This window comes from Drosophila arizonae, chromosome 3, assembly GCF_054131065.1.
Source record: "Drosophila arizonae isolate 15081-1271.41 chromosome 3, UAZ_ARI_1.0, whole genome shotgun sequence".
Classification (NCBI taxonomy): domain Eukaryota; kingdom Metazoa; phylum Arthropoda; class Insecta; order Diptera; family Drosophilidae; genus Drosophila; species Drosophila arizonae.
In genome coordinates, this window is record NC_142923.1 from 19,077,808 (window position 1) to 19,089,152 (window position 11,345).

At 40.2% G+C, this 11,345-nt stretch overlaps 1 protein-coding gene across 1 annotated transcript; it reads left to right on the top strand.

The window, feature by feature from the left end:
• Positions 1–8,887: 8,887 nt before the first annotated feature.
• LOC108609492 (uncharacterized) lies at positions 8,888–10,478 on the top strand. The gene is made up of 3 exons (XM_018001213.2): positions 8,888–9,501; positions 9,574–9,720; positions 9,786–10,478. The coding sequence occupies exons 1-3, from the start codon at positions 9,065–9,067 to the stop codon at positions 10,339–10,341; spliced, it is 1,140 nt and encodes a 379-aa protein (XP_017856702.2). The 5' UTR covers positions 8,888–9,064; the 3' UTR covers positions 10,342–10,478.
• The last annotated feature ends 867 nt before the right edge of the window (positions 10,479–11,345 follow it).

An 11,345-nucleotide genomic window follows, 5' to 3' on the forward strand; every position in this document is an offset into this window, starting at 1 on the left:
ACTTGATATTTATCTATATAGGTATAGTACAGATATATGTATATAGATATAGATACATAATATAAGCAATCTAGACAGCTTGCACAACAAATCACAACGCCTTTCTGCCTAATCGAGCTGGGCAAACAAACCAATCTCTGTCCAAATACAAATACCAAGACAAACATACACACACACACACATACACATATATGCATTGAACTCTGTTCAACAATGAAGTAATTGAAAAAAAAAAAAGAAGAACTTCCAAATGCAGCTGCTGCTGTCTACTCTATAACTTCAGCCAGCCACGCCTCTACTTTGAGCGCGGCTAGATGGGAACTGACATCAAATGCTTAAACATACATATCGAGTATATATATACATATATATATATATATATACATACAACAGCTGCGCATATAGCTCAAAAGCACAAGTAAAAACTGTCCAATGGCAACAACAACAATAACAACAACAACAACAACAAGAAATTCGCATCGTTGCTCACTTTTGCTCGTTGAGAAATTGACATTTAAACATGAAATTCCAGCCAAAAATTCGTGCCAACAACAATGGCCTCGGCCACTCTTTCGTGATGCCATAAGCAATTCGTCCACCAGCCAGCCCCTCTCCATCCTGTGCTGCCGTCTCCCCTTAGTTAACCCATAGCCATGCCCAGGTCCAGCAACTGCAATCCCAGCACGACTGCAATCTCAGCATTGCAAGCATTTTGACCAAAAAAAAAAAAAAAAAAAAAAATGAAGAAGAAAAAACTTTACATGGCTTCAGTTGGGCAGCAAGAAATTGAAAATAGTCCCAGCGCTGCCCCTGCCGCCTGCGACCCCGCCCGCCGTAAGCACACATATCTATGCTAGGTATTCCCCATATGACTGTCTATCTAAACTGTCTATATATGTTTGGCTGTGTGTGTGCCTCCATGTCTGTGTGCACTTATCGATTGCTCATACGTCGCGTTGTCCCAAAGTGTCGAAAGGCAGCAAAAGCGAGAAAAAAAAAAAAACAGCAGCAGCAGCAGCAAACAGAAAAATAGAATGGAATAGCAATGAAAATGTGCACAAAAGTTGAATCAAATACCAAATACCAAAGGCAGAAATCACACATTCTTATACACAGAGCTATAGTGCGAGAGAGGGCGCGCGGAAAAGAGGGCGAGAGAGAAAAACCCATTAACACTAATCGCTTCCCCACAGACACATAAACAATTTATCTGCCACACACACGTGTATGTGTGTGTGCGTGTGTGTGTCCTTGTTGTAACTTACCCACAAGATCGAAGTCAAAAGTTTTTCGTCGGCGGCAACAGACTTGCATTTTCTTTATTTTCTTATTTTTTTCCCACAGGTTTTTTTTTTTTGGGGAATATTTTTGCTTACGCTGGCGGAAATTTATCACGTTAACCTTTGGGAAATGCTCATATAATTTATCTTGAGGCAAGTAAATTTTCAAATGTGCGCCTGGAATAAGTAAAAATGAAGAAGAGGAAGAAGCAGACGAAGAAGCAGCTGCAAACGAGAAGCCGTGTTGCTTTCCAGCCATAGTGCGTGCTAAAAGTTTTCCGGCTCGCCCACAAAAATACTCTGGGGTGCTAGCAAAACGCTCGCGCCAGTCTATGTGTGTGTGTGTGTGTGTGTGTACGAGTGTGTGTTAGCTGAAAAATGGCTCAGCATTTAAAAACATTCCATGTGTGTTTGTGTGTGTGTGAGTGTGTGCACTTAGAGCCGCCTGCCGAGTTTTGTTGGGCTTTAAAAAATTAGGTTAATTTGAAGTGGATGCGATTGATGAGCTACCATCCAAAAACACTTGGCAAATAATTAATAAAATTGTTGAAACGCTTTCAGACTTCAGATTTAAAGTTGCAAATGCCTCAGGTGGGCGGCTGGTCACGTATGCCAATTGTATAACATTATTTAAGTTGATTTAAATTTTATATTTTCACCTAGTCATTTTTTGTCGCTACTGTTATTATATGTAGAAGAAGGATTTTGAAACCTAACGTTGCTATGCTCTCTCCTATAAATATGTGGAACTTATCACACACACAATGTGTATGTGTGTAGCATTGATATTGTAAAGGGAAGTTGAGTAGATCGCTTCAGAGTGTAAATATACTCACACACACAAACATATGTGGCTACGTGCCTTCATAGGAGAGAATAGATTCCACAGTGTGGAATGTAGCTCAAAATTGAGTGCATTTCTAATGATAACTGAGCTGAAATTATAGTGACTCAACATTGAGAGCAGTTTTAATGATAATGAAGCTGAAATCACGCACAGAGTGCAGCAATTATTGTGAGTAAAAGCTTGTATATAGAAATGCAATCTTTGAAACATTTCAATCATATAATTCTTTTTTAATGTGAAGTCAAAAAGTCTTCAGGGATTTTCTCAGCTCTCACTGCTTTTCATATTCATATTGCATTGTGGCAGTCGCGAGTTTCTTAATTTCTATGCCAGCTATGCTCTAGTATTGTTGCATTTGTTTTATTTATTCTTTTTGTCTCTGGAATTTTCTGTGAAACGCCCAGCACATTGTCATCGCTTCATTAAGAAAGTTTTTCTTTATAGTTTTCGTTGCATAAATGCTGAAAACTTAATTTCTGCTAAGTGAACTTGTTAAGTTTTGCTTCGTTTTTGCTTCTTTTTTTTTGCTATTTAAATTTTTTGCCGCCGCTTTTATTATGACTGTTAAGTGTGCTGCTGGCTGAGGAGGTGGATGATGGGGAGGGGGAGGGGGGTCGGTGTAATAGTTGTAGATGGGGTTTGTCCTGCGGCTGCCTTTGACACTTTGGTGGCCACACTTTTGCTGTTGTTGTTGTTGTTGTTGTTGTAAGTACATCTTGGCGCTGCTTTAAGCGCATTAAATGCGACTACAACAAAAAGATGGAAAGAAAATGAAAAGGAAGGGTGACAACTGAGTAAATGGAATTTAAAATGGCGACACTAAAACCGTTGCATATAACTGTGCTGCACTGTGCTACAAAGTCGCTGGAGACAATTTAATGCGACACTCCACAGATAATGTTATCTTGGCCGAGCATAATAACAACGCATATGCATACCATAAAGCAGAGAACAACAATTCAAACAAGCTGCTTAAATAGCTCATAAATCAGGCGAGAATATTTAGCCACGCCAAACTACATTTGCATTGCAGCTCCACAGAAAATAAAAACAACTTGCAGATCAACAAAATGCTCACAGTTGGGCAGTAAAACTCAAACACATTTGATATTGCATTCAGTCATCGGGAGTGCTCGACTGGGAAATACCCTGTAATGGGATATTTTGGTGAAATTTCATCTTTCTTGTTCTGTTCCCACATAAACAACAATACACATAGAAAAATCTAATTAAAGAATAAAAATAAATTTATAGATAATAAATTTATAGATTAATTTTATGTATGTAAAAAACAGATTTGAGTAAACATTTATTATTATTTATTACTTTAATCAAGTTATCAATGTAGGCATAGGTGAACTTTGTCATAAACGTTCGGGATCCATGTAAATGTGATGCATTATAAAGACTGTTTCAATATCGTTTTCATAATTCGAACATTTTCACCTATGAATTCTAAGTGAATGATAATTCAAATCTTTCCAGTTTGGGAGCTCATGAATCGATTAAACTTAATGGGCTAACGAACACTTCCAGAAAACCATGTAATGACGCCATGAGTGAAATGCAATTGAATGGAAAAACTACGCAATGAGAGTAAACACTAATTTTCATAGAGCTGAGAATGTGAATGAAAAGCTATGCCATGTTAACTAGTGTCAAAAACTGCTGACTTGGAATGGCTTCTCACACATGGCATGGACATGGAAAACGGCATCAAATTTCAATTAAATCAGACACAGATCAACACTTCATAAGCAGCAGAGCAGCAGAGCAGCAGAGCCCAAAAACTCAACTCAGTCGTCTGGCCTAAGCAGCCGGGTTAGAGGTCAGCAGGTGGGCAGCTGGCGAGGGGGAGGCAAATGCACCTGATTCTGGCTGATGGCAAGGCAGCTAGCAGGAGTCGGCTGCACATTTAGTCAAGTTAAATGAACCGCATCTATTGACTATCTCGCCATGGCAATGCCGATGTCGATGTCGATGGCGATGCCGATGCGATGCCGATGCGATGTCTATGGCAAATTTTGCTTTTGAAGGCAACATAAATTTTTCAACCGATTGACTCAGCAAAATGACCATGAATGTGTGACATCAGCATTGCTAGCCGCCAACAGCCAACAGCCAACAGCCAACAGCCAGCTGCCTCTCCTGCTCCATCATCAGCATCCTCATCATCATCATCATGATGATTATAACGAAGCTGCCCGAGCTTGGCTGCAGAAAATATCCAAAGGTAAACACGTGCATTGCCTGCTTTCGTTATCAGTCGGCTTGCTTGCCCGTCCAGTCCAGTCCAGTCCAATCCAATCCAGCTCAGTTCAGCTCAGACAGACCACGCCCACATTGGACGCCTAGTGCTGCGATTTGACACTTTGACGTTGCTTGAATTTGTACAATTCTCCCCGCCAGGACTCTGTCTACTCCCCTCCCCTTAAGGTCTATTCGCTCGAGTGTTGAAAATTAGCCTTGAAAGATTTCCGCAGCATTGCCCTGGCGGCTCATTGGGCTGCTGAAAGGCGACGAGTCGGTGCTACACAGATTTGATCAGCTAATTAAGTGCCACATGCATAGGGCTATCGGACTCCAGCTTAGATGACCATGGAAATATTTAAATACAACAAGAGCAACAACAACAATGCCCAAGGCTATCAAATGCGAATGGCTTCTGTCTGACAACTAATAAAACGTGCGCTAAATATTTATGAACTTTCATTTTACGACACCTTCGAAGCCAGCTGCAAACCAATGAGAAAGAGAGAAAATGCAAAGCCAAAATAAAATGCGAGAAATTGTCGTTGCGACTGGACGCTGGTCAGCGGCTTTTACATATTTAATTTAAACCAACAACAACAGCAACTGTAACAGCGGCAGCAGCTAACAAAAATGAGCAGCATACAGAAATTAACATAAAAAAGCAGAAAAGAAACAAGAATTATGAAAAAACCAAAACAAGGAAACAAAAGTGCTAAAAAAAATCACGTTTTGTCATTACCCAACAGCAGGAACGAGACATTAACTGGACTCGTTGAGCGTGAGTGCGAGCGGGATGCCAATACCGCAACAATGAAAGCGTTTTTTGTGGAAGCTAAAGTTTTGAGTGGAATGGTGCCCAAACAGAGAAAGAGAGAACAAAAGAGAGCCACTTTAACATTGATATTAAATATACACACACATACAGTGAGAGAGAGAGAGAGAGAGAGAGAGCGCGTATGTTTACTTTTTTATGTTTGCTTTTTTTTTTTCTGTTTATAAAAAAACATTTTTCCAGCATTTATTTTCTGTTCGATTGTTTTTAATTTTGTAATATCTATTTGATGATTTTACATACAAAACTAAGAAAACTATGCTAAGATATGATTCACATTTATCGATGTTTTTGAATTATTCCCACAATCGACTAGATCGGACGAGAAGAATTCTGAAATGGCACTAGTGATACATTTTGATAATTGCATATTTGCGCTATAAAATATTTATTTATTATAAAATATGGATACATGTGTATGTGTGAATATTTAGTATAATCTAGGCTAAGACTTGAGATGGGAGAGCAGTATTCCAAAGGCCTAACTCTACCCTGATCTCCCTCTATCTCATATCTAGCAATACATCGTCAATTTTCAATAGCAACAAAACGTAATCATTTTAGATTTCGTCCTTAACGCAACTTTAAGCCAAAAAGACACTAATATCTGAGCTGCATGCAAAATTTAAAGCAGAACTTTTTGAAGAATGCGCCTACGAATCGTTTCATAGGCCAGGCCCAAGTAAGTCGCACAAAACAAGTCACGTTTTTTAAGCGTTTGTAAAATAAACAAAAACCAAAGGAGAAGCAAACTGCGATGCGCTGCAGGGGACTCGAGTGGGCTGTTCTTCTTCTTATTCTTGTTCTGATGCCATAATTGTATTGCATAATTTTAGCACGCTCCAATGTAAAGTGCACACCATAAATACGGCCGGAAATATGCGGCAATATATATTTTGCATACACACATACACACACATACATTTATATATATTACATATATCTGTGCATATATAGATATCTGCCTACTGGAGTTGCACACACTACTTTTCTCATTACAAATTGGATTTTGCAGTCACATTTCGCTTATTGCGTTAAAAAATCTATGTAAATTCCTTTATATGCCCATGAGAAAGAGGCTCTAACACTGCCACTGGATCTCTTTTCTCTCTCACTCGCTCACCCATTCACTTGCTCGCTCGCTGAGCTTGGCCCCATTTTCATAGCATACTTTTGTGCGCTGCTTCGTGTTGCAGCTGCACGTAGCGCAGCAGCAGCGGCATTTTGTTTGCATCTTATTATTATTATTGCCACAAAGCTACAGATACAAATGCGCACACACGCACACCAGCACACACCAACACACAGACACACACATGCATACATATAAAAAGCAGCGTCTGCCGACTGCCAAGTTATTGCGAAAATATAATTCACTGCACTCTTTTTTCTTTTGCACCATTTTCCCTGCCTCTCGCTCTGTCTATCTATCGCTCTCTCTCACGCTCGCACCGTGTCTGTTTGTTGCAAATTAGCTGTGTGGCAATGTGATAATAAAATTTTTGTGTGCATTTTTTTCGTTTTATTTATTTTTATTTTTGTGCAAAAGAAGTTTATTGTCTGCAATTGCGCAGATTATATAATCATGCTTGATAAGCTCTCGTGCCAGTGGCGCACTTTCTGCCCGAAAAGGTTGAGTTTCGGGCTTAAATGAAATGCCAAATCTTAAATAAGAGGCAAACTGAAGATAAACGAGAAACAAATGATTCAATGAAGAGCTGATGGGCTAAAGCAAAGGCAACAAATATGTGATATAATAATATAATAAAATAGTATAATAAGAATATAATAATATAATACCATATAATAAAAACTAATATCAGACCGGAATAATTTGTGACAATACTCGGAAGATGTGAAGCGTGTGTGAACAGTGATAGAAATGGAAGCTCTCAACGATTAGAGTGTAGTAGATAACAGAGAACTAACATAATTCTCATGCTCTCACGATCCACACCGCTCATAGGCTAGCTTCCACACATTTGCGCCGTTTGTAAGAGTGTGCGTGTGTAGGCTCATGTGGATCTTTTCAGTAGCTCTGCATAAAGCTTTCAGCTCAGCTTTCAAGCTTCACTCCTTAATTTCTTTATGAGCTTTAGAGTGTGGACTTTGAGCTCTTCTTTGGTATACAAGATAATTGAATTACTACATTTACGAGCAGTTTCCATGTGCTGGTGAAATGAATGGTAATACATATGTATATTAATACGTTTACTGCCTGGCGTTCAATCCCACAGTTATGTGCAGCAATTGTTGTACGAACTATGGAAACTGTTAATGCCCCAGATTCACGCTCAGACATCCGCAAGCAAGTGTATCTTATGTACACAACATAAAAATTAATTACCCAACACTGGCTCTTATAATTCTAGGCTGTCCATCCGACGTGACACGAGGTTGATGACGAGGCAAGGCACAGTCCGAGACAGGGGACTCTGGCTAATTGTGGACTTGTGCGAGTCGTTTCATTGATTTATGGCTGCTAATTTCTACGCACGACGTTCAAAGTATTAAATAATAAACTCTAACGCGACGTCCTGCCACGAAAATGGAATCATGAGCCGGCAGGATCTCGCTCTATGTGAGCACAGACCAAACCCGTTTTGGTTGCCTGCTGCGCTGCAATACCGTCAACGATGTCGTCCTGGAATATGAGCTTCACGCTCCTCTACCTCTCTCTCTCTCGCTCTCTCTCTCTCTCTCTCTGTCTGTCTCTGTTTTCCTCTATGTCTATCTCTTCTTCCTCTCTGGCCCCTCTTCTGACTTTACAAGTGTTTTGTTCTATTTTATGGGCCACTGACGCTGCGTGTGTCCCCCATGGCCACGGACCCCCCACGCTTACAACCTGCACTCCCAGCAGCCGCCCAGCTCGTTGGCATCTAATGAAATTAAAGGCGTAATGTAATACAGCTGGCAAAGTTTTCACAGCGGTTATTTTGCTCGATGGTTGCTGCAAGGGTTGAGCGAAGTGCCTCTGTCTTCTCCTATCTGGGTAATATGAGCTGTAATCATCAGTAATTATTTTATTTATTTATTTTGGCTTGGTTTGAGTTGACTTTAAAGAGATATTACATTACATTTAGGGGGTATAACTCAAATGCAATGACCCGTCTCTTTTTAATTGAGCATGGGCCTCGTAAGCACACATTCAAACATACATACTCACACACACACTCATACGAATAAACATTCGTAGGAGAGAGCGTGTAATGTGATTGGTTTAGTTGCTATTGAGCGTGAATGTGGTGTAAACAGTGCAGGTAGTGTGGGCCTGAATTCACTTAGAGTCCACAAAAATGCGCTCAGCAAGGGGATCGTAAACTGATGGTGAAGATATAGTCTACGCGTAATCTAAGTCCTGTGTTTAATTATTGTATTTTGTTTTTGCAGATATGTACGACGTTTATTACGAGCAAATAATATGAGCATAGGAAATTTCCATCAACAAAGTAAGATGACTAACCGACTAGAGCGAAGCGAGGTGGAAGCTAAGTTGTGGAACTATTCTAACAATTGAGCTGATGCACAGCCGATGAGTGAAAGTTTAGATTAGTGTGCTCATGAGCGCAAGAGCTGAACTCTCTCATGCTCATGCTCTTCACACTTTACGCATTTGATTTGTTATTTCTCAATAATCTCAGTAGGTGGGGATTTCTACTATTTTACATATCTCGGCGCTTAGAGTCTTTGCGTCAAACTTCGACAATAGGTCATCGACAAAACAAGTTTGAATATAGCAAAATTTTGTATATAATCTCCTAAACTTATCATTAGTTTTCTTTTTTTTTTAATTTTTTTTTTTTATAATACGTGCCTTTAATAGTTTTTTAACCGCAGAAAACTTCGATTCTCATGGCATCTTTAAGCGAATCAGAAAGTTTCCTGCAAGCCGTGGTCGCAGCAGCAGCAGCAACAGCTGCCCAAATAGCTCAACTGACGGCTAACAAGACGGTGGATCAATGCAGTTCACAGGCCGGGACTTCTGAGCTACCGACGCCTAGTTTAGATGAGCCACCGCTCGAGCAGGAGCTGAAGGAGCTAGAGGAGCTGAAGGAGCTGCAGGATCTGCAGGAGCTGAAGGAGCTGCAGGAGCACCTCAATTGCGGTTCCAATTGCCCAATCAAACTACGAAGTCGCAATTACACAGACATTGTGGGCCGTAGGCCAATCCACACTCCCAAGAGTAAGGCCACGTCCATGGCCATAAATAAGACACCAAAATCGACAAGAGCAAGGCGATCAGTCAAAACACCAAAATCATCGAAAAAGTTAAAGAACAGCTTGAAAATGTAGGACAGTGTAATTCAGTGAAGCAATTGTTATACACCAGATGTTAAATATCTTACCCTTACATCATACAGAGGCTATCGCGGCGGCACTCCCAAGAAAGCTTCACCCCCGAGCATGAGTAAGAAAAAACTACTTATCGCCATGAAGTCGCGTCCTGTGACGCAGAGGCGTGCGCTCTATACGCGCAAGAGTCCCAAGTTGGCTACAAAGAGAAAAGCGTAAGTAATGGAAGGCGCTAAATGGGGCCGGTACCTTTCTCAAACACACATCCATTCGCTTATAGAGATGATCCGGGTCCTGATGGTGCATCGCCCTCGAAGCGCATGCGCTGCGAGAAGAAGAAGACACGGCTGAACGAAAAGAGGAAAAAATGCGACTCGTCCCTATCAGACGATAATCAGCAAGAGACTCCTCAAATTATAGATAGACTCTCCGTGGAGAAGTCGTCTAGCTCACCAGATCCGACATGTTCAGTGCCCGAACTGCCGACACCAAGGCGTAAAACCTTCCGTCAGGCTAAGCCTGAGTCCCAATATGAGGCAGATAGCACTTCCAACATTATGGACTTAAGCCAAACGTTGATGATCAGTGAAATTCAAGATGCCGATGATTCTAACCAGGTTACGCTGACATATGAAAGAGGACAGCAGGTGGACCTGTGTGATCTACAATCAGATGGACGTAGCGATAGAGAAGACGACGATGATTACGAAGATGATGACGAAGACGAATCTGAAGAAGAGGAACCGACTAATATTGGGGAAGTAAGGGGACGCCAACAGCCAAAAGCGCAAAATAAGCAGAAAAATACCCGTAAGAGCGGATGTACCCTGATGTGACTATTGTCAATGTATATATATACATATGTATATGTATAAAAGTCGGTCATATATTTACAAAATGTTTCGGTAAGCTAGTTCAATAAAAATTCATATTAGCGATGCTAATGCCGATCAATATGCATACAATACACGAATTATCAGCTTTAATATAATACAATTTGACATACATAAAGACGGAAATATAAGAGTAAATATAGTTTATGTTAAGTAATCTAAATACCTTCGCACACATACATACGTAAATGAGCATCCCTTGCAGTGCACAGGAGCAATGAGTTGATTGCAAGCGATAGCCGCAGGAGAATAGAGTCCACACAGGAGCCCAGCGCAAATGGGATTATGACACAACAGTTGAGTGCAATGCTGAAAGATGCTGTTGAGCGTTGCTGTAACGATCGATGTTTATGCATAATAGTAATAATCCACTCAAGTCTGCTGCCCGGTTAAAGTAAAAGGAATAAGAAAAAATCTCACTAAATGAAAAAATAGTAATGAGCAAAAGAGAAAACAATATTTAACAGAATCCACTGCTAGAAGTACAGCTTGATCGAAAAAGTGGAAGTTGAATTGAGCGCATTTCTAATGGCAGAACAAAAGCTTTCGAAAAAGTGGAAGTCGAATTGAGCGCAACTTTAATTGCAGAGCACAAACATGCTTGCTCGCTTGTATATATGCATGCATACATGTGTATATACATGCAAAGTGTTGCTCAAGCGCTCTTGCATTTAGTCAAAGTAGAAATGATTGGAGTATTAAGACAATTGCTGCTCGTCTGCAATATTTTAAATAGTACTATATTAAATTTTAGCAGAGATAGATATAGATGTGCATCAATATTTCATTTTAAGATTGATTGACTACTGCAACTAGCTAAGCAGCTGGCTCTACTTTTACCCTAATTCAATGTCCTATACTCGGTTGCTCTTCACCTATTTATAGGGCCTGAAAAATTCATATTTTGACTGAGTTTTTCTCACCAAGAAATGATTGAACGGAGTCGA

Coding starts and splice junctions, on each gene's coding strand:
- LOC108609492 (XM_018001213.2), top strand. CDS start 9,065: ATGGCATCTTTAAGCGAATCAGAAAGTTTCCTGCAAGCCGTGGTCGCA. Junction 9,502..9,573: donor TTAAAGAACAGCTTGAAAAT/GTAGGACAGTGT, acceptor TACATCATACAG/AGGCTATCGCGGCGGCACTC. Junction 9,721..9,785: donor TTGGCTACAAAGAGAAAAGC/GTAAGTAATGGA, acceptor ATTCGCTTATAG/AGATGATCCGGGTCCTGATG.